Source organism: Pseudorasbora parva, chromosome 5 (genome assembly GCF_024679245.1).
Source record: "Pseudorasbora parva isolate DD20220531a chromosome 5, ASM2467924v1, whole genome shotgun sequence".
NCBI classification, from domain to species: Eukaryota; Metazoa; Chordata; class Actinopteri; order Cypriniformes; family Gobionidae; genus Pseudorasbora; species Pseudorasbora parva.
This window is the reverse complement of record NC_090176.1, coordinates 8,766,562-8,785,896: the sequence shown is the minus strand read 5'-3', so window position 1 is coordinate 8,785,896 and position 19,335 is coordinate 8,766,562. Positions and strand designations below refer to the sequence as shown.

General features: G+C 40.7%; 1 protein-coding gene across 5 annotated transcripts in view; it reads left to right on the top strand.

Annotated features, from left to right (window-relative positions):
- rapgef4a (Rap guanine nucleotide exchange factor 4a) overlaps nucleotides 1-19,335 on the top strand; it is a 117,527-nt gene that overhangs the window by 66,156 nt on the left and 32,036 nt on the right. For all 5 annotated transcript variants that reach the window (XM_067443166.1, XM_067443167.1, XM_067443169.1 and 2 more), the window contains 2 exons: nucleotides 2,922-2,994; nucleotides 14,533-14,597. In XM_067443166.1, the coding sequence (XP_067299267.1) occupies nucleotides 2,922-2,994; nucleotides 14,533-14,597 (138 nt within the window). The remainder of the gene's footprint in view (nucleotides 1-2,921; nucleotides 2,995-14,532; nucleotides 14,598-19,335) is intronic.

Sequence of the window (19,335 nt, the reverse complement as noted above, 5' to 3'; positions counted from 1 at the left end):
ATTTTAATCAACTTTTTTCAACCCTCTGATCACTTAACTCAAATATTATGAGAAAAGAAAGCTTAGTATTTGCTTAAAAAGAAGTGCTGAATTGTATTGACTGTGCACGTGTGGTTTACTTCAAATCTTAAAGGTATACGGTATAAAAAGATAATAATAATGAAATAAGAGGCCACTTTCATGATTAGGTTTCTTAACACGCTTAAGTAAACGTTAATCATTTGACATGCTTTAAATAAGTAGATTTATTTTGATGTTTTGATAACACTCATTTTAACTGTAGTGTGTTATTTAATACTTTCTGAGGTAATATATTTTATGTATAATAAATTGCAAATGTGTAATTGCAAGAGTATTTAAATAATCAGTCAATCGGTCCATCAATACAAATGACATTAAAGTATATTTTAGTTTAACATAAATGCTTATCAGTACATTCAGCAGTACATTTGAACCATATTTCAAAATCAATAGACGTAATTGTGAAAGTCCTCCTTAAGTGCCCTTACGCAACAAAAATATATTTCTCAATATATTAGTTGACAATATATTTCATGTGTCTCCATCTATTGTGAAATTTACATGGTAATATATCATATGATGTATTATATAATAATATATTATATATGCAAGTTATATATTGCAATATATGGGAAAATACTGCAATTATTGCCGTTTTCATATATTGAATAAATACATATCATTATACTATTCAATATATTGCTATGTATATTGAAATATATCCTACAATATATGAAATTATATATTGGAAGTCATTGTATATGTAAATATATATGTAAAATTATATGAGATAATATACCTCAATGTACTGGATAATATAATCAGATTTATATGGGAACATATGTCTTAAATATATTGATTTATATTACATAGTATATAATTATCATATATATTGTATACATGGTAAATATGAAATAATCTAATGTACACTGTCTGTCATATATTTTAAAATATAACAGATTAAAATATAATATAGAAATTAGGGCCGCGACTCGATTAAACAAAATAATCTAATTAATTAGAGGCTTTGTAATTAATTAATCGCATTTTAATTGCATATAAATATTTGACCTGAGAACAATGAGAAGTAAATTTTTCACATGTATTTTTAGTATACCATTGAATAATGACTGAATACATGAGCTTAATCAACAAAATATTGTTTATTTATTTCAGTCCAGCAGACCAGTGCATGTTTGCCAGTTTAGCAAAAGCATTTTTGTGATATTTGAGGCTCAATGTGCTGCGGTGATACGCGAATTCCTTGTTGTATAGCTTGCACACAACCACGCTCTTGACGACGCTTCCATTCTTTCGTTTTTAAAACAAAATTTCCCATCCACGGGGCCAAGCAAAGCAGTCTCATCAGCTTCTTCGTTCCATAGCTTCGTTCATGTTCACATGGTTCGTTGTTGTCGTGACTCCGGAGCGCTAGTTGGTGTTCCAGTATAATTGGTCCGTCGAAACTCATTCATTGAAAAACGTTCCGCGTTTTTTTTTTTTTGCGTAATTAATTAACGCGTTAAAGTCACGTAATGAACGCGTTAAAGTCACGTAATTAATTAATCTTAATTAACGCGTTAAAGTCCCGGCCCTAATAGAAATATTTTCTAAATATAGAAAATATATTGAATGTCATGCACCATCTGATTTGGGCTATTGTTAATCAACCTCTGTAAACATATGCAGGAGCTTGCTTAACTCACAAAAAATACTTTGTTTCAATAAACATACATGAAATAATTCAGTTTTGTTTGTATATCAATGTATTTTAATATATGAATCAATATATAGCAATAGGTTGTCCATCCATATATTGCTATATATTTTCAAATATATGAGGAAGTTTCTGATACATTGAAATATATTTTCTAATGTATTGCAATATAAATTCTAGTATATTGCAATATATTTTTGTTTCGTAAGGGATGGGTCAAATAAGCACTCTAATGTTTAACTATGTGCATGTGCTATACATTTAAACTATAATACATTTTCTTTTAATTGCTATTAACATGCAATTAAGAGTCTGAAAACATTAAATTCAGTTTATACTCAAGTCTGAACTCGCCGACTTCTTTCTCACAAGGGCTATCTTTTACATTGCAAAGATTTGATTTGTCCCATTATATCAAGACAAAGATAAAATGGTATAAAAGGCATTGCATAGCGAGAAAGATTCCAAGTATATATAAGAGGTGGTACCTGCATAGTATTTGAAAAAGTGTAAGTGTGTGTGTGTGTGTCTTTGTCAGAAATGTGTGCTGTCTGATTGTTGATTCAGAAATATTGATTTAATCCAGCATAATCCCTTCTGATCTGCAGTCAGACCTGATTAAAGAGATTACGGATGGCACTGCCTCCAAACTCTTCCTCTGAAACTGCTTTCTTTATGTGTTCTTAGATGAGTCCATCGTTCTGGGCTGCAACTCTAAAGAAAAACTAGATTTTAGGCGACTATGGCGAGAAAATTCATTGGATGTTTGGGTACTAAAAAGAACAACCAGACTCAGCTGGGGGATGAGGTTTATGTTTTTTTTCATGTGTGTATTATATGCTTTCTCTGATAAATATAGCATTTACATAACACTGAGCGTGTGTGTGTTTGTGTGTGTGTGCCTGCGCGCACGTGTTCATGCTTATGTGTGTATATTATTCATATACAGAATGATAAACTCTTTTACCCAATATGCTTTAAGGTCACAAGAAATGTTTTTACAATTCATTTACCTCTGCAATCTAATGTATTTCCAAGTGAAATAGGATAGGACTGGATCATGATGGAGCTTACACAAAAAGACCAGGAACATGTACCAAGGCGTTATTTTTGTCATTTATCACTCATTTACTCGATTTCTTTGTAAATGCAGTCTTGTGACTGGAGTGTTTGTATGTTTCAGAATTATCGTCAGTGTATGGCGGGTCTACTGGTCCCTCCCTATGGTGTTATGGAGAGTGTCCCAAATGCTGACAGTAAGTGCAAACACTTGTCTTAGTTCTTAAAGGGCTCATTCACCCAAACAATGATAATTACATCATAACTTACTCACCTGCCGCGTTTTGCGCAAAACTTTTGCGATATTTGCTAAATGTCAATAAAAAACTATTGCGAAATGTGTTTCCATTAGCCACAGTTACACAACTAAAACTTTTTTTTCCCCTCTCGCGATAAGTCATTCCAAAAATTATGCCACCTATGTTGATAGGTTTGTATATCCCATCCACCACACTAGCCATTATTTTTAATGGAAGGAGACGTGTGTTATCCAAGCATTAATGGCAAGGTAAGCCCCTTAGGCTCCTTGAGCGATTCGTATATGGGGTGTTTGTGGGTGTTTCTCCCTCAGATCTGCTTTTAGGTGTTCATGTAATCTGGCATTTATGTGTTTAGAGTGCAGTATTCCTGTAATTATCTTGTCTTTTGATGAGTTTAATAAAGAACTCTGTCTCGTCTTCTGTCCAACCATACCATCATCTGTAAAGAAAGATCGACTTTTACACACGCCAGGTTATTGTGACGCATTGTCACATATAGAGAAGAGCGAAATGTTTGAATTTGCATGGTGGTAACTTAAGTTATTTTACTATTTCGTTATTTTGGCTTGGAATCTTGTTTTGTTGGCACTATGAACTGAATTTAAAAATGCTTTTAAATTAAAAAGTATGGCTTTAATAAACCAAATACATTTTTGAAATGAAGACAGCATTTGGAGTGGAGTGCATGCAAAACAATCCGTTCCGTGAATCCACAGTACGCAAATAAAAATAGACAGTTTCTAGTTTATAATTATGTCTTAAACTTATCTGTATGGCAGAGTAAAAATGACAGAGTATTGTGAGTTGTTTCCGATGTAATAAAGGATCGCAGGTGCCTTCATCGGCCATGGGTTAATGAAAACATATCCTAACTATGAAACTAAATAGGCTACGTTTGGGCCTAAATATAGCCTATAATATTATTTTTTTAATTTCATCTGTTGATTATGAGAAGTGAGCAGCATGGGTAAGATATAAGATTTGCAATATGTCTAGAGACATGGTCAGACATGATTTTGACCATTTTAGTATTTTAATTTTGATCAATGTTTCATCAAGTAATTGCCTGTATGTTTAATAAATAAGAAGCAAACCAAGATCGTCTGGAATGGATTGACTTGTGTAACTGGCCTGTTTCCTTGTCTTGAGTAAGGCTAAAATCAGTGTCTTCCTATTTTAATACATTTCTTGAATATATGTCTTAATTACAGTAGGCCTGTAGATAGTTATGATATTTGTGGCTGCACCAGGATCCGTCATTAATAGAAATAGGTTAAAGTTACGCCGCTGTCCTTATTAGAAGAAAATATATGTTGTTTTAACGATATAAGATCTCGTATATTATCTTATGACATAATTGAGTGGGAAAATGTGTGTTGCAGCAATGCATCACCGTACCAGGTAACCTGTAAATGCAGAGGAAAAAAAATCCATTGCAGTTTTGCGAAAATTTCCTTTTTGAATTGAATCAGTTACCGCAATTTGAAGGGTAATGGAAACGCGGCTACTGATGTTGTTCTGTGGAACAGTTTTTCAGAGTTTCTAAACTGCTATTTTCCATAAAACTAAAGCATATTGTAAATGGGTTCTGTCAAACAAAACTTAAAGTAGTGCAACTTTTGTGCTTGTTATGTCCTCTGAAGCCATACAATAGCTTTTTGTGAGGAAAATATCAAAACATACACCACTGATCAAAAGTTTAGGGTTGGGGTGTTTGAAAGTTTCTTCTGTTCACCAAGGCTGTACATTTATTTGATCAACATACAGTCAAAACAGTAATATTGTAATATTATTAGAATTTAAATTAAAAGTTTTAATTAAATTTATTCTAGCCATTACTCCAGTCGTCAGTGTGCATGATCCTTTAGAAATCATTTGAATATGTTGATTTGCTGCAGTGTTATCAATGTTGAAAACAGTTGTCCTGCTGCATATTTTTGTGGGGAAAAAGAGAGAAATTTTGTGAATTTCTTTTTTTGAAATCTCAACTGCTTTGAATGGTAGTGTGTGTCGTCATTATGCTATGCTGTAACTCTTACTCTCATTTGTGCGTCTGCATAATCAAACTTGGCACATTGCGATCAGTTCTTGGTAAGAAGATGGTTTTTGCTGAAGCTTAAGTCCTCTATAGAACCTATAAGAAACTTTTTTTAATAAATTAGCATGATTTAAAATACAAAATTGTCTGATATTTCGGAAACAATTTACAGTAACATACTACTGTTAACATGAACTAGCAATGACAACAGTGCACTTCTAAAGCATTTCTTAATCTCAGTTCATATCAATTGCAACATTGAAAAATGATTTAAAACATTTAAAAGTTGGATCTGTATGACCTAAGCTAACATGAACAATGATGAGTTGCACTTTTATAAAAGGAATAGTTCACTTAACAATTTAAATTTGATGTTTATCTGCTTACGCCCAGGGCATCCAAGATGTAGGTGTGTTAGTATGTCTATGTGTTTTTTACTCTCATACACTCTTAAAAATAAAGGTGCCAGGAAGAACCAAAAATGTGGTGATGCCACAGAAGAAACATTTTTTGCTTTACCCAAGGAACCATTTTGTAAAAGGTTCTTTAAAACCCCTTAACCGTCACCCCGCTCCCTTTTTTAAAATAGTCACGAAAATGCACTATCCAAACTTAAAGGGCTGTAATTCAATAATTGGAATATAGACTTGAGTTTGGTCTAGATTTAAAGCTGACACTCCGCAGATTATTGCTGAAGTGAAAGCATTTCAAAATATGAAAGGATAAAAAAGTTATGGAAGTTTACATTTATGGAAAATGAAAAATACAGTACTAAATATTTTTTATAAATATAAAATATATATTTTACAAAAATTGTTTTACTCTAAAATTACTGTAAAACCAAAGCCATATGTCTAACCAAGTTGTGTTCCAAATTTAAAGTTAATGTCACAAAAACTGAAGTCCCCATGAGATTTTGCTTAGGCGCTGTACCAAAAATAGCCACTGGGTGTCATTTTCCATTGATTGTTTTTTGATGCATTTTTCAGTAAATTTTTGTCCAAATATCACTTCCATCATAAAACAGACACTAAACCTTGAGACTCAGACCTTTCCAGTGATATGTGTTTTGTCAAGATTAGAAAAGATCTTGATTATAAAGTAGTTAAAATACATTTCGTACTATGACAGATGACGCCCACTAGAGGAGGAGCCCGCTAGAAGAATTTAGAGTACCGTTTCCATGGTAACGCAATGTCTGATTTCAAAAATTCGAAATTTGTGTTCGTAAGCTTTCGAATGATACCTAATTTATGATAATTACAAAAAAATATGATATGAAAAAAGGCGATCGAAAAAAGAGTGCCAGGCTTAAAGAACCGTTTTTTTCTAACCATTTTATAGTCTAAAGAACCCTTTTGCACTACAAATGACCTTTTGTGCAATGGAAAGGTTATTTGGATATAAAGGTTCCCTATCTCGAGGGAACTTCGAGCTGCGTCGAAACGCTAGGGGACGCCTCTGCGTACCATGTCATGAAGCACTCGTGTAATCAGTCCAATAGCGGGACGATACGTCACGGGCGGGTGACGTCATCGACCAGGAAGCTATAAAGCATACCCGGACCAAACAGTCACTAGCTTCTGTGTCTTCACAAAGCGCTCTGTGTGATATTGTATGTCCATTTATTGTGTGTGTGTCAAAAAAAAAAAAAAAAAAGAGAAAAGAGAATGTCTAGTCAGTTCAGGCGATGTGTTACTCCCTGCCCTCGTTACATCACGGGTGGGGATACACACGACCTGTGTGTAATGTGTTTGGGGCTTGAGCATGCCCAGTCAGCTCTCAAAGGGGGGTTGGCTGTGAGCATTGCGAGAGTCTCCCAATGCGAACACTGAGATCACGCCGGGCACTCTTCGAGGAGAGTGCTTTGGCTTGCGGTCCTCAGGGCTCGGGTCCCGCTGTTGCAGAGGTGCAGCGAAGGCTCGCGTCCTGGGGATCGCAGTTAGATCTAGTGGCGGGGTTAGAGACGGGTGATCCCCTATCTCTGCCCTTACCCGCTGGATCTCAAGCCTCAGCTCGCGAGTTGGAAGCACGCTCTGCGGTTTCTTCTGCTCGCGCTGAGGCACAAGATCAGCTGCAGCATTCCAGTTCCGAGGAACTGGATGTTGTAAGCATAAGTGAAACTGACGATTTACTTCCACCACTGCACACACACGCACAGGAGGAGCTTATGGAGGTTGTTACTCGCGCCGTTGCCAGATTAAGCTTAGACTGGCCGGCCGAGCAGTATAAAACACATAAACAACAAAGTAGGCTAGATGAGAGATTTCTGCCCTCATATTCACAACCTCCTAGGCGGGGCTTGCCATTCTTCCCGGACCTCCACACCGAGGTATCGAGGTCCTGGGCTAGACCAGCATCTGCCAGAGTTTTCAACCCGTCGACATCCGAATATTCAAATATAAACGGGTTGAAAGCTCATGGTTATGCGGCGATGCCGCCGGTGGAAGAGACGCTTGCGAGCTATCTCTCCCCCGCGTCAGCATCGTCGCTGCAAGCCCCGCAGCTGCCCACCAGCGATGATGTCGCTCTTACGGGCTTGGTGGGCAGCTGCGGCAGGGCGTACTCGGCAGCAGGGTAGGCGGCCGCCTGTTTACATACGGTGGCCATCCTGCAAGCATATCAGTCTGATTTGTTGGGGGATATAAATGAGGAAACTGAAGAAGTGGGGAGAGAGACAATAGCTGAAATTAGAAGGGCGGCAGATTTGTCTCTTCGTGCCACCAGGGAGACAGCCAAATCAATCGGGCGCTCTATGGCAGGCCTGGTGGCCACGGAGAGACATTTATGGTTGAACCTCTCTGATATAAAAGAGAGGGATAAAAAATTCCTAATGGACGCGCCCGTCTCGCCTTCTGGTCTGTTTGGTGACGCAGTAACAACGGCCGTCGACCGTTACCAAGAGGCCAGAAGGCAGGCTGCAGCTTTTCAGAAATTTCTCCCCCGAAAATCGTATCCCCCAGGGGCTGCCGGGCGGGGGCAGCCCCAGCCGAGTACGTCCTCCTCCGTAGCGCATCGAGCGCAGCAAAAACAGAGCGTGGCCGCTCGGGCCCCCCCGCCAAGAGCGCAGGGCTTCCGATGGCAGTCCCTTCCGGGAAAGTGTGGCTCGCCGAGGCGCCCGCTCTTTCCCGGTGCCATCGGGGGGCCGGTCTGCCAACCCTGCCACCATTGGTGCTTCAGGGCGCGGCGGTCCCCGGCGAACGCATATCTCCATGTCCGCCCGGAAACGTAGCGACTTGGGGATGTTCGCGGCCTCTCGGGAGGGCCCCTGGGCGGTCAGTTCGGTTGCTACCTGCCGGTTATCCGTTAAAGGACACCGGGCTGACCACTCAGGAAAATCCAGAGACCAGCCTCGAGAGGCTGGTTCCCTTAGTAGATTTTCTGGCAGCGTGGAAACTTCTGCCGAATGTCTCAGAATGGGTCCTGCGTACAATAGAAAAAGGGTACAGAATTCAATTCGGGTTACACCCGCCCGTGTTCAACGGGGTTACTGCCACGGTAGTAAGCCCCGAGCAGGCTCTGGTAATGGAACAAGAGGTACAGACTCTTCTGCGAAAAGAGGCTATAGAACGGGTCCCTCCCCACTGCAGAGAGTAAGGGTTTTACAGCCGGTACTTCATATTTCCAAAGAAGGATGGGGGGTTAAGGCCTATCTTAGATCTGCGTCATCTAAACAGAGCAGTAAAAAGATTAAAATTCAAAATGCTCACGATAAAACAGATCGTGTGTCACATCAGGTCTGAGGACTGGTGCGTCACGATAGATTTAAAAGATGCGTACTTCCACATCTCCATCCTTCCGCAGCACAGACAGTTCCTCAGGTTCGCTTTTGGGGGAAAAGCGTACCAATATCGAGTGCTGCCATTCGGTCTAGCTTTATCGCCCCGCACTTTCACGAAGTGCGTGGATGCAGCTCTGGCTCCGCTGCGACTCCAGGGCATCCGCGTGCTAAATTACATCGACGATTGGCTAGTGTTAGCACAGTCGAAACAACTTGCGGTTCAGCATCGAGATGCTGTTCTCGCCCACATGAAGGTGTTGGGGCTAAGGTTGAACGAAAAGAAAAGTATGCTGGCGCCACAGCAGAGCATTACTTTTCTGGGGGTAGTTTGGGACACGAGAACGATGTCGGCTCGGCTATCTCCGCCCAGGGTAAAAACGATCCTGAATACCGTCAACCAGATAAAGCTAGGCCAGTCACTCACTGTCAAACACTTTGAAAGAGTGTTGGGTTTGATGGCAGCAGCGTCCAACGTGATACCTTTTGGCCTGCTGTACATGAGACCCTTACAGTGGTGGCTCAGGACCAAGGGGTTCTCCCCAAGGGGAAACCCTTTTCGCTTAATCAAGGTCACGCGGCGCTGCCTACGTGCCTTGGTGAAGTGGAAACATCCTTGGTTCCTTTCCCAAGGTCCAGTTCTGAAGGGTTCCTTATCGTCGCGTAATGCTAACGACGGATGCCTCCCTAACTGGCTGGGGAGCGGTCATGAGTGGTCGCTCGGCCCAAGGTCTGTGGAGGGGCCATCAGGTCTCCTGGCACATAAACCAGCTGGAGCTGATGGCTGTGTTTCAAGCACTCAAACACTTCCTCCCAGACCTACAGGGCCGCCATGTGTTAGTTCGGTCAGACAACACTTCGTATATAAATCACCAGGGGGGATTGAGATCGCGTCGGTTGTGGAAGCTCACGCATCACATGCTAATATGGGCCCAAGGCAAGATGCTCTCGCTCAGGGCGATGTACATCCCGGGGGTCCTGAATGTAGCGGCAGACTCCCTGTCGAGGCAGGGAGTGGTGCCGGGGGAATGGAGGCTCCACCCCGAGGTGGTGGAGGAGCTGTGGATCCGCTTTGGGCGAGCCCAGGTGGATCTGTTTGCGTCTCGAGAGATGACACACTGTCCAGCATTCTTTTCCCTCACACATCCAGCCCCACTGGGGCTGGACGCAATGGTACAGACGTGGCCGAGGCTGCGTCTGTACGCCTTTCCCCCTCTGGAGTTGCTCCCAGGAGTGCTGGAGAGAGTCCGCCGAGACGGGGTTCAGCTCTTATTGGTAGTCCCGTTCTGGCCGGGCCGAGTATGGCTCCCAGACATCATGTCTCTCCTAGAGGGTCCTCCCTGGGAAATCCTAGTCAGGAGGGATCTTCTTTCGCAGGCCGGGGGGTCAGTACTGCACCCGCGCCCGGAACTGTGGAAACTGTGGGCTTGGCCCCTGAGGGGGCCCAGTTCATAAACACGGGTCTATCGACTGAGGTTATAGAGACCATGTTGCACTCCAGAGTACCATCCACAAGGAGACTTTACGCACTCAAATGGAGAGTTTTTGTCACCTGGTGTACGCACCAGACTTTGGACCCTGTTAACTGCCCGGTCGGTTCAGTTCTCGAGTTCTTGCAAGAAAAATTATCCGCAGGATTATCCCCGTCGACTCTGAAAGTATATGTGTCGGTAGGGCTGCAACGATTCATCGAGTAACTCGAGTTAATCGAATCAAAAAAATCCTCGAGGCAAAATCATCTGCCTCGACGCTTCGCTTAGTCCATTTAACTACACACAGATATTGGAGAAAGACATTTTTTGTGTAAGGACTCGGAGTATGAGCGGATTGCGGTTATATCCGCGGTTCAGGTGCATAAACATCCCAAACATTGCAGGTGGATGAGAGAAATCGTTAATATGTTGATTTTAATAAAGACGCGGAACTCTCATATCACGCTAAAACGCAATGAATGCGTGTCGTTCTTTAACTTTCGTTTTCAGCTCATGTCGAGATCAAAGACCGCAATGCGAGAGAGAGAGAGAGCGGGCGGGCATCAGCACTGGTAATATCATTTAATATCGCTGTTTTTAAATGAAGACAACTGTGTGTTAAGCTTCAGGATGCGACGCTGAACATTTAAGTTTCATTTGCGGCAGTTCACGCGTCAGCTGAGGAGATAAGAGCAACTCAAAACACATGAACGCGATGGAGTTTGCAGCTTTGCACATGGATCACCGTCATTGTGATGTGTGTGAAATCTTTAATGAGACTTTATATATCCTACTTGATAATATCTTCGAAATGCACCATTAGATGTTCTCAATACTAGGCGCAACAAATATCAGAACAAGCTGTAACGCGCGCGCGTGTGTGTGTGTGTGTGTGATGAGCAGCGCTCGTGCTTTCAGAGCTCAGAGCTGCGTGCTTTCATTGATTTGTGTAATTTAAATAATTATCACACTTTAATCATATTTATAGCTACTGACTTAAAACAAGCTGTGTTACAATGATGAATGATTAGCTCAAAAGATCAGCATGCGTGATGTACTTTACCTGAATTAAACATATCTCGCGTTTGATCATGTTCTAGCGGTTATTCCTCTGTGTGATGTATAGGTTGTCGACCCTGGTTTATGTAGGCTAAATGTAATTTTGCCAAAATATTTTTTTGTTTTGTTTAGCAACCTACTTCAGTGTAGCTAATATGTGACGATAGCATCACGCTTAACACGGAGGATTTGAAGTTGTGAATACCGGGTGCTGGTGGATGGTTTGTTTCTAACAGCTGATTCGGTGACGATAGAGCTGATCCGCACATCTCTTGTTCCAAGTTAACTGTCCAATATGTTTTGCTTCAGTAAAGGAGTAAATAAGACAGTAAATGCTTATGTCATGCCTGAGCTGAAGCTGATACATGAAAGTTAAGTTGCACAACATAAATACAATGTTTAGTTATTTATATTATTTATAGAATATTTATAGAATATTAGAATATTTATATTATATAGAATTTATAGAATATTTATATTATTTATATTGGCATTATTGTTATTTATATTACTACTATTTAGATTTATTGGTTGTAGGTTTAGTTTTAGATTGAACTATGTTTACCTTTTTAAAGTAATTTGAAATAGATTTTTATTTAATATAATATGGCAATTGTATGCATTAAAATTGTTTAGTTTCACAGTTATTAATGTATGCAATTTCAGCAATAAAACTTATTTTTTCTAAAAAGAAGACAAATTAGATGTTAATTTTAAGATACCCGTCTTATTGTCTCTTATTGCTCTTTAATAAAGAAAAAGTAATTATTATCCGATTAATCGATTAATCGATCGATTAAGTGGTAGATTAATCGATTACAAAAAGAATCGATAGCTGCAGCCCTATGTGTCGGCGATATCTGCGTATCATAATCCATTAGATAACGCATCATTAGGGAGACACCCGTGGGTCACGCGCTTCCTCCGTGGTACCTTGAGGCTCAGACCTGCGGCACGCTCGAGGGTGCCGACTTGGGACCTGGCCATAGTGCTGGAAGGCCTTATGTTGGCTCCCTTCGAGCCGTTAGAGGAAGTGTCAGAAAAGTTCCTCACACTAAAAACAGTGTGTGGCAAGGGGGGCGTGGTTCAGCGAGGTCTGCAGCGGGAGAGAGAGCCGCGGGACGAGCGGTAAGTGAGTGGGTTGGACGCAGATTAATAACACCTGTCTCTTGTTCCAGTAATGAGCACGGAGAGGGTATAAAACATTGGTGGAACCGGAGACCAGGGAGAGAGAGAGTCGGACGGTTGATGCCAGAGACACGGAGACTGAGAAACCGGAAGCCGGAAGTGCCGACCCGGAAGTGATCGTGTGTTTATGTGAATCCACACCGCAGTGTGTGTTATTGAAGTTTTGAGTTATAATAAAATAAGCATCAACCGTCCAGCCGACCCCCGTGTCCTCTTCCTTCCTCATACTATCGAACTTTGTTACACAGTGTTTCTTCTAGCGATTTCATCACTGAAAAGAGTAGGAGACCTACAGGCTCTATCAGTAGCACCTTCTTGCCTTGAGTTTGCACCAGGAATGGTGAAAGCATTTCTCTTCCCGAGGGAAGGATATGTTCCCAAGGTCCCGACCAACGTGCCGGGACCAGTAATGCTGCAGGCTTTCTGTCCGCCTCCGTTCACTAGTCAAGACCAAGAGAAGCTAAATCTGCTATGTCCGGTCAGGGCCCTAGATGCATATGTCCACAGAGCTGCCCTGTGGCGAAAGTCAGAACAGTTGTTCGTATGTTTTGGGTCCTCGAGTAAGGAAAAATCGGCTTCAAAGCAGACGCTTAGCAAGTGGATAGTCGAGGCTATTTCGCTCGCTTATGAGACGGTCGGACATCCTTCACCTATGAGGGTCCGCGCCCACTCTACTTGGAGTATGGCTGCCTCTATGGCTCTTATTTCGGTAGTTTCACTGTCAGAGGTTTGTGATGCGGCTGGGTGGTCCTCTCCGCATACATTTGTGAGGTTTTACAATCTAGACGTAGCCGTAGGGTCCCGGGTGTTTCTGGGTTAAATCACACATACAGACATTTGGGACTCTGGCGGCGTGGGTATTGAGGTCCCCTAGCGTTTCGACGCAGCTCGAAGTTCCCTCGAGATAGGGAACGTCTCAGGTTACGTATGTAACCATGGTTCCCTGAGAGGGAACGAGACGCTGCGTCGCGATGCCATACTCCCGGCATGCCTGTGATCGATTTGTTCGACTTTTCCAGAAGCTAGTGACTGTTTGGTCCGGGTATGCTTTATAGCTTCCTGGTCGATGACGTCACCCGCCCGTGACGTATCGTCCCGCTTTTGGACTGATTACACGAGTGCTTCATGACATGGTACGCAGAGGCGTCCCCTAGCGTTTCGACGCAGCGTCTCGTTCCCTCTCAGGGAACCATGGTTACATACGTAACCTGAGACGTTCTTCATGGAACCATACAACCAGCCAAAGAACCATTTAAGAACCTTTATTTTTAAGAGTGTAGTGGCTCTCATAGAAATACACCCCATTGACATGCATTATACGAGCAACGGTTGGAGTTAAAAATCTTCATTTGTGTTTCACTGAAGAAACAAACACACCTACATCTTGGATGCACTGGGCGTAAGCAGATGAACGTCAAATTTAAAATTTTGAGTGAACTATCCCTCTAACTAATATTAACAAAGATTAAAAAATTCTGTAACAAATGAATCGCTGTTTGTTAGTTGAATGGAATGTTAACCAGTAGGACATTTTTGTAAATTGTTTCAGATATTTTTATGTTGATGTGCAGAATTCAGGAAGAGTCGGTGCTCTCTATGTATATGAAGAGGGATGTGCTGTTTTATCATAGATGATAGGACTGGATACTCTAAGAGAGTTATTGTTCCTGAAGGGGAAAGCTTTGTGGTGTGGGTAATGACCCACCCCTGCTCCCGACGGCCCCTCAGGGCCCATTACTGAAGATTACACACATCCTGCATGCCCATGAGGACTTTACACACTATATTTAATCTTCTTGCTTAACCATCGCTTCTGCTGAATCTGCTGCATTTTACTTTTGCCTTGACTAGATGATTGATGCTCATATTACATTTTAAAGACTTGAACTATTTTTTTTTTTAATAAAATAGTGTTTGTCATAAATTTGTTTTCTTTACAGGAATGCCTGACAAAGAGAATCTGAGCAACGGTTCACCCGGGTCACCATCCAAACACTTACATAAGGTTTGTTTTAACCCCAACATACAAGCTTCTGTCTTTGAAATCATCTGTTCGTCTGTACAGTCAAGCCACATGCTCACTCTCCTGTGCAAAGTCATGCCCATCTGATGACAGCTTCTGATCATTTACTCATCCTCACGTCATTCAAAATGAATCTTTAGTAAACACAGAAGTTTAGTGAAATGTCTTTGTAACAGGGTTATTAGATGGGAAGGAAGGAGGCGGGAACCGGCAAACGTTCAACAAACTTTAATTAAATAAATAAACAAAACGAAAGTAACGCGGGCAGCCCCTCATGGACGACTGCCCGCACACACACAACAGAACGTAAACACAACATAACATAAAATCCAGGCCTGGTCCTCTCTCGTCTTCCGCAGCCTTCACTCCTCCTTTTATGCTCCTGTCACACGGCCGCGAGACGGGACAGGTGTGTTGCGCAGCTGGGACTCATTAACACTCGTCACCGGCCCGCTCTCACGGTCCCTCGCCCCGCTGCTTGCCACAGTCTTGAGTGCTCTTCCCATGCAATAAAAGTGAAGGGGGCTATGCGGCTGTCCAACTCCAGAATAGAAAATCAAATACCATAAAAAAAATTAAAACAGTGGTCCATGTGACTCCTTCACCATATTCTCAGAGTCGTTTGTAATCACATAATATATGTGAGGAACCGACTGTCAAATCTCATCGTTCAACTTTCATTCAAGTATGGCATGTAATGTAAAAATGTGCAGGAATTAAATGCATAAAAACTTTTTTATTGATCAGAATCAGAATCAGAAAGAGCTTTATTGCCAAGTGTGCTTTCACACACAAGGAATTTTTTTTGGTGCTGAAGCTTCCAGTGCACATAAACAATACAATACAACACGGTAATAAAAAATTTAGAACAGAAAAATATGAACAGTATAAGGTCACGGTTACGTTTAGTCAGAAGACATAGATTATGAGCATTTACAGTATTTATATGTTATATGATATGTTCCTCATTTAACAATATTATACTATTGCTGTGTAGGGCTGTGCATGTTCAAGTCTGTCAGCATTATAACTTTTTTCAAGACGTAATTTTTGTCCTCATTTTGAGGTGGTTTGTAAAAAAACAGTACTCCTAGTCTCTGCGGCCAAACATGTGCTCAGAAAATGATTCTCTCCTCTAGTCTGCCAAGTTCTTTAAATCCACGATAGTCTGTGTTTGACTCACCAGATGAGCAGAGAGATCTTGATTCTTGTTATTGCTCCTGTTTGCGTCAGGTCGGATAAAACTACACCCTTCCTTCCCACCATCTACTCCACAGAATAAAACATTTGTTTGAAATTTAAAAATGAACTCTGGCATCCTCTCTCCCATTTCTGAGCATGTGCCCATTTTGGTGTTCCTGTTCCTCTGACCTCTCGGGTCAGTTCCCGTCACAAGTGCTTTGTTTTTCCTTTTTCTTTTATTGTTCTGTAAGGATGCATCCAAATAGCAGGCGATCAATATTGCCCGAGTGTCTGATTTGCATAATGTTGTTGTTTTATTCGCTTAAGTCTGTTGTGGCTTTGGTTAGCAGAATGCAGAAACTGTCTTGCATGATGGACATAATCGTTATGTAATGTAGGAACACACTTCCTCCGCGTGTACAAATCATGTTGTAAGAGGCTGAAGAGCTCAGCAGACTGACACACTGAAATTGATTTGAACTTGGATGAGTTCACTGTTAATACAGCTCAGAGTGTGTTCTGGACGAGTTAAACTCTGCATTAGTGTGGCTTGGCTGGATTGCAGAGAGATTGTCTTTGTTTGGAACAAATTTGAGAGATTTTTGTTTCTTAGTTTATTCTTAACACTATTTTCAATGTATTTCTTTTGATTTGATTTTTCAATTATTTTAATATAGATTTATCATGGTCCTTTCAAGGTAAGATAGCACAGGTGCATTAGGTAGAAATGTAACTGATATTTAAATGTTGTTTAAATATGGAAATGAGGCATCGTCTAATTAAAACTGCACTCATTTGCATACATTTCAGAACGGAAATCTGAACACTTGATAAAGCCAGGTTCAAAATTCATGTTTCATTTTGTAGACATATGAGAGTTAAAGGCTTTCACACAGGGGATTTTGGGTATCTATTTTTTCTCTCTCCAGACTGATAAAAAAACTGATAATCAGGTGAATGATATGAAAACTTTCTGCATACATCTTCAGAATGTAGATAGGAATAAAACTGTAAAGCTTGGTGTGTGTAAGTGCTGCTGAAGTGACTCATGCATGAGAAATCTTTGGTTTTATCAAAAATAATTCTATGTATTGTAATTGAAATCTGCAGATGATAATAGATCAAGTGTAATAAAATAAACACTTATATGTGTATTTTAGATGTTTTTTTCCCACTAGTCTAAAAGAAGACACATTGTGGTAGTAAAATACACTTTATGGACAAAAGTACATTTAAATACATAGATGTTAATATGTAGTTGGTCCCCCTAACTTCCACTCTTCTGGGAAGGCTTTCCACAATATGTTTGAGTGTTTTCTGTGGGAATATTTTGCCCATTCATCCAGTAGAGTATTTGTGAGGTACTGATGTTGGAGGAGAGGGCCTGGTTAACAATCTTCATTCCAGTTCATCCCGAAGATGTTCAATGGGGTTGAGGTCAGTTCTTCCCCACGAAACTCATCCAACCGTGAAAAGGGCCTTCACCAAACTGCTCCCACAAACTTGGAAGAATGACATTTTCTTAAATGTCTTGGTATGCCGAAGCATTAAAAGTTCCTTTCACTGGATCTAAGGGTCCAAGCCCAACCCCTGAAAAACAACCCCACTCTATAATCCCCCCTCCACAAAACTTTACACTTGGCACAATGCAGTCAGGCAAGTACCGTTCTTCTGGCAACCACCAAACCCAGACTCATCTATCGGAAATGAAATGTGATGTGAGAAACGTGATTCGTACGGAAGCCCTGAACGGCCATGGATAATATTTTTTTTCTTATGTCGTGATCATGAGTTAAATTTCTCGTGATCTCAAGATAACAAAAGTTGTTTTCTCGTGATAAAGGCATCATTTTCTCGTGATCTCGAGAAAACAAAAGTTGATTTGTCGTGATCATGAGTTCATATTTTCTAAGTTACACAACTGCGCCAACAGGTGGCAGTATAGAACCAACTAACTGATGGGGTGCGGTCTAGCCTATCCACCTTACTGTGTTGTACTGGTCCAGATTGAACACGATGAAGACCTGTCGTGATCGCTATAATTTGTGCAGTACTATGTGCATTAAGCAATTAATTTAACTAAATGGTCTAATGTGATTAGTTTGCTATAGCAATAGCGTTCGGTGTGATACTAAACTTACTGTTTAACTCATTTTGATGTCACTGTATTCTTTGCACCTTTTTGTGCATTAAGATTTTAATCAGCAGCCTAAATAACCGTTTGTTTCCCACAATGTGTCAATCAATATATCGCCTAAATGTGATTTATAGCCTATGTAAAGATGTGTTTAGCAGCCTAATTTAATTCAGTGATACTGTGTAATTAAAACAATTATATTTTGTACATATCTTTGTAGCAAACCAGTACCACACAACTCAAACAGCATCCCGAGATTGTATATTAACTGGATTAAACATTTGTTTGTTTTTAGAAATATGGAGTAGGCTACTGCACCTCTTTTTAATGGAATAAAGGCTAGACGGAACGTACATGATACCAGTCACAGCCTATCAGGAGACTATAATAACAAACTAATTATGTTTCAAACGAATGAGGAAAATAAAATGGGCTGAAGCGAAACTAAACAATTTTTTTCCGGGACATTTTTAATATAACTCCAATTGTGCTCGTCTGAAAGAAGAATGTCATATACACCTATGGGATCATTAAAATTTTGGGGTGAACTATCCCTTTAATAGACTGCATGGCTATGTTGATTTCATACACATGTGGCAAAAAGTCTGATTGAAACACCAAAATGTGCAAAATCATCCCCTATACCCTTAAATAGGGCAGTATTTGAGGGGACAGCCATTGTAGTGGTGTCTGAAACCATAGTGAACATTGAGTGCACACATTCAAACCCAAAATGCACCACAATAACGAGTGAACAACCGATGTAACTTCAACAACTAGAGAATACCCATAATGCACATAATGCACTGAGGTGCGCACCGAATGAATTCCCTTGTCTGACCAGAAGCTGAATCATCCATCCATCCATTTTCCAAACCACTGGTTCAGTGTGGGGACTGCGTAATATCATAGTTATACATTTTTAATTGATTATTAAATAGTTTAAATAAGGTTTATACATAGTTCCTATGACAGAGTTCTGCAAAAGCGGAAGCCATTCGAGCACACTCGTGTCCAGATTCGCCCACTCGTTTCATTCACTCCTTCAACTATATTAGTGAACTAATGTAGAGAATAGTGAATGAGGGTATAGGGGCGATTTTGGACACAGCTCTGAATTCAAGAATTAAGAGGTGTGTCGTGTGTCCCTGTACTTTTGTCCATGTAGTGTATCTCAAAATTGACACTTGAAAAAAAAAACTATGCATTTGCCTTTTGTGTCTTGCCTCAATTGAAATGTGTTAATTTTTACTGGCAAAACAGCACCCAAGACAATGTGTTGTTGTAGAAGTACAGCCTGGGTGAGGATGGTAATGAATATTTGAAAAGGTTTGGTTAAAAACGCAGCACACTGGCCTTGGCCCAGAGTTATTCCTCCAGTGCGGCAGGAGGGAATGCAAT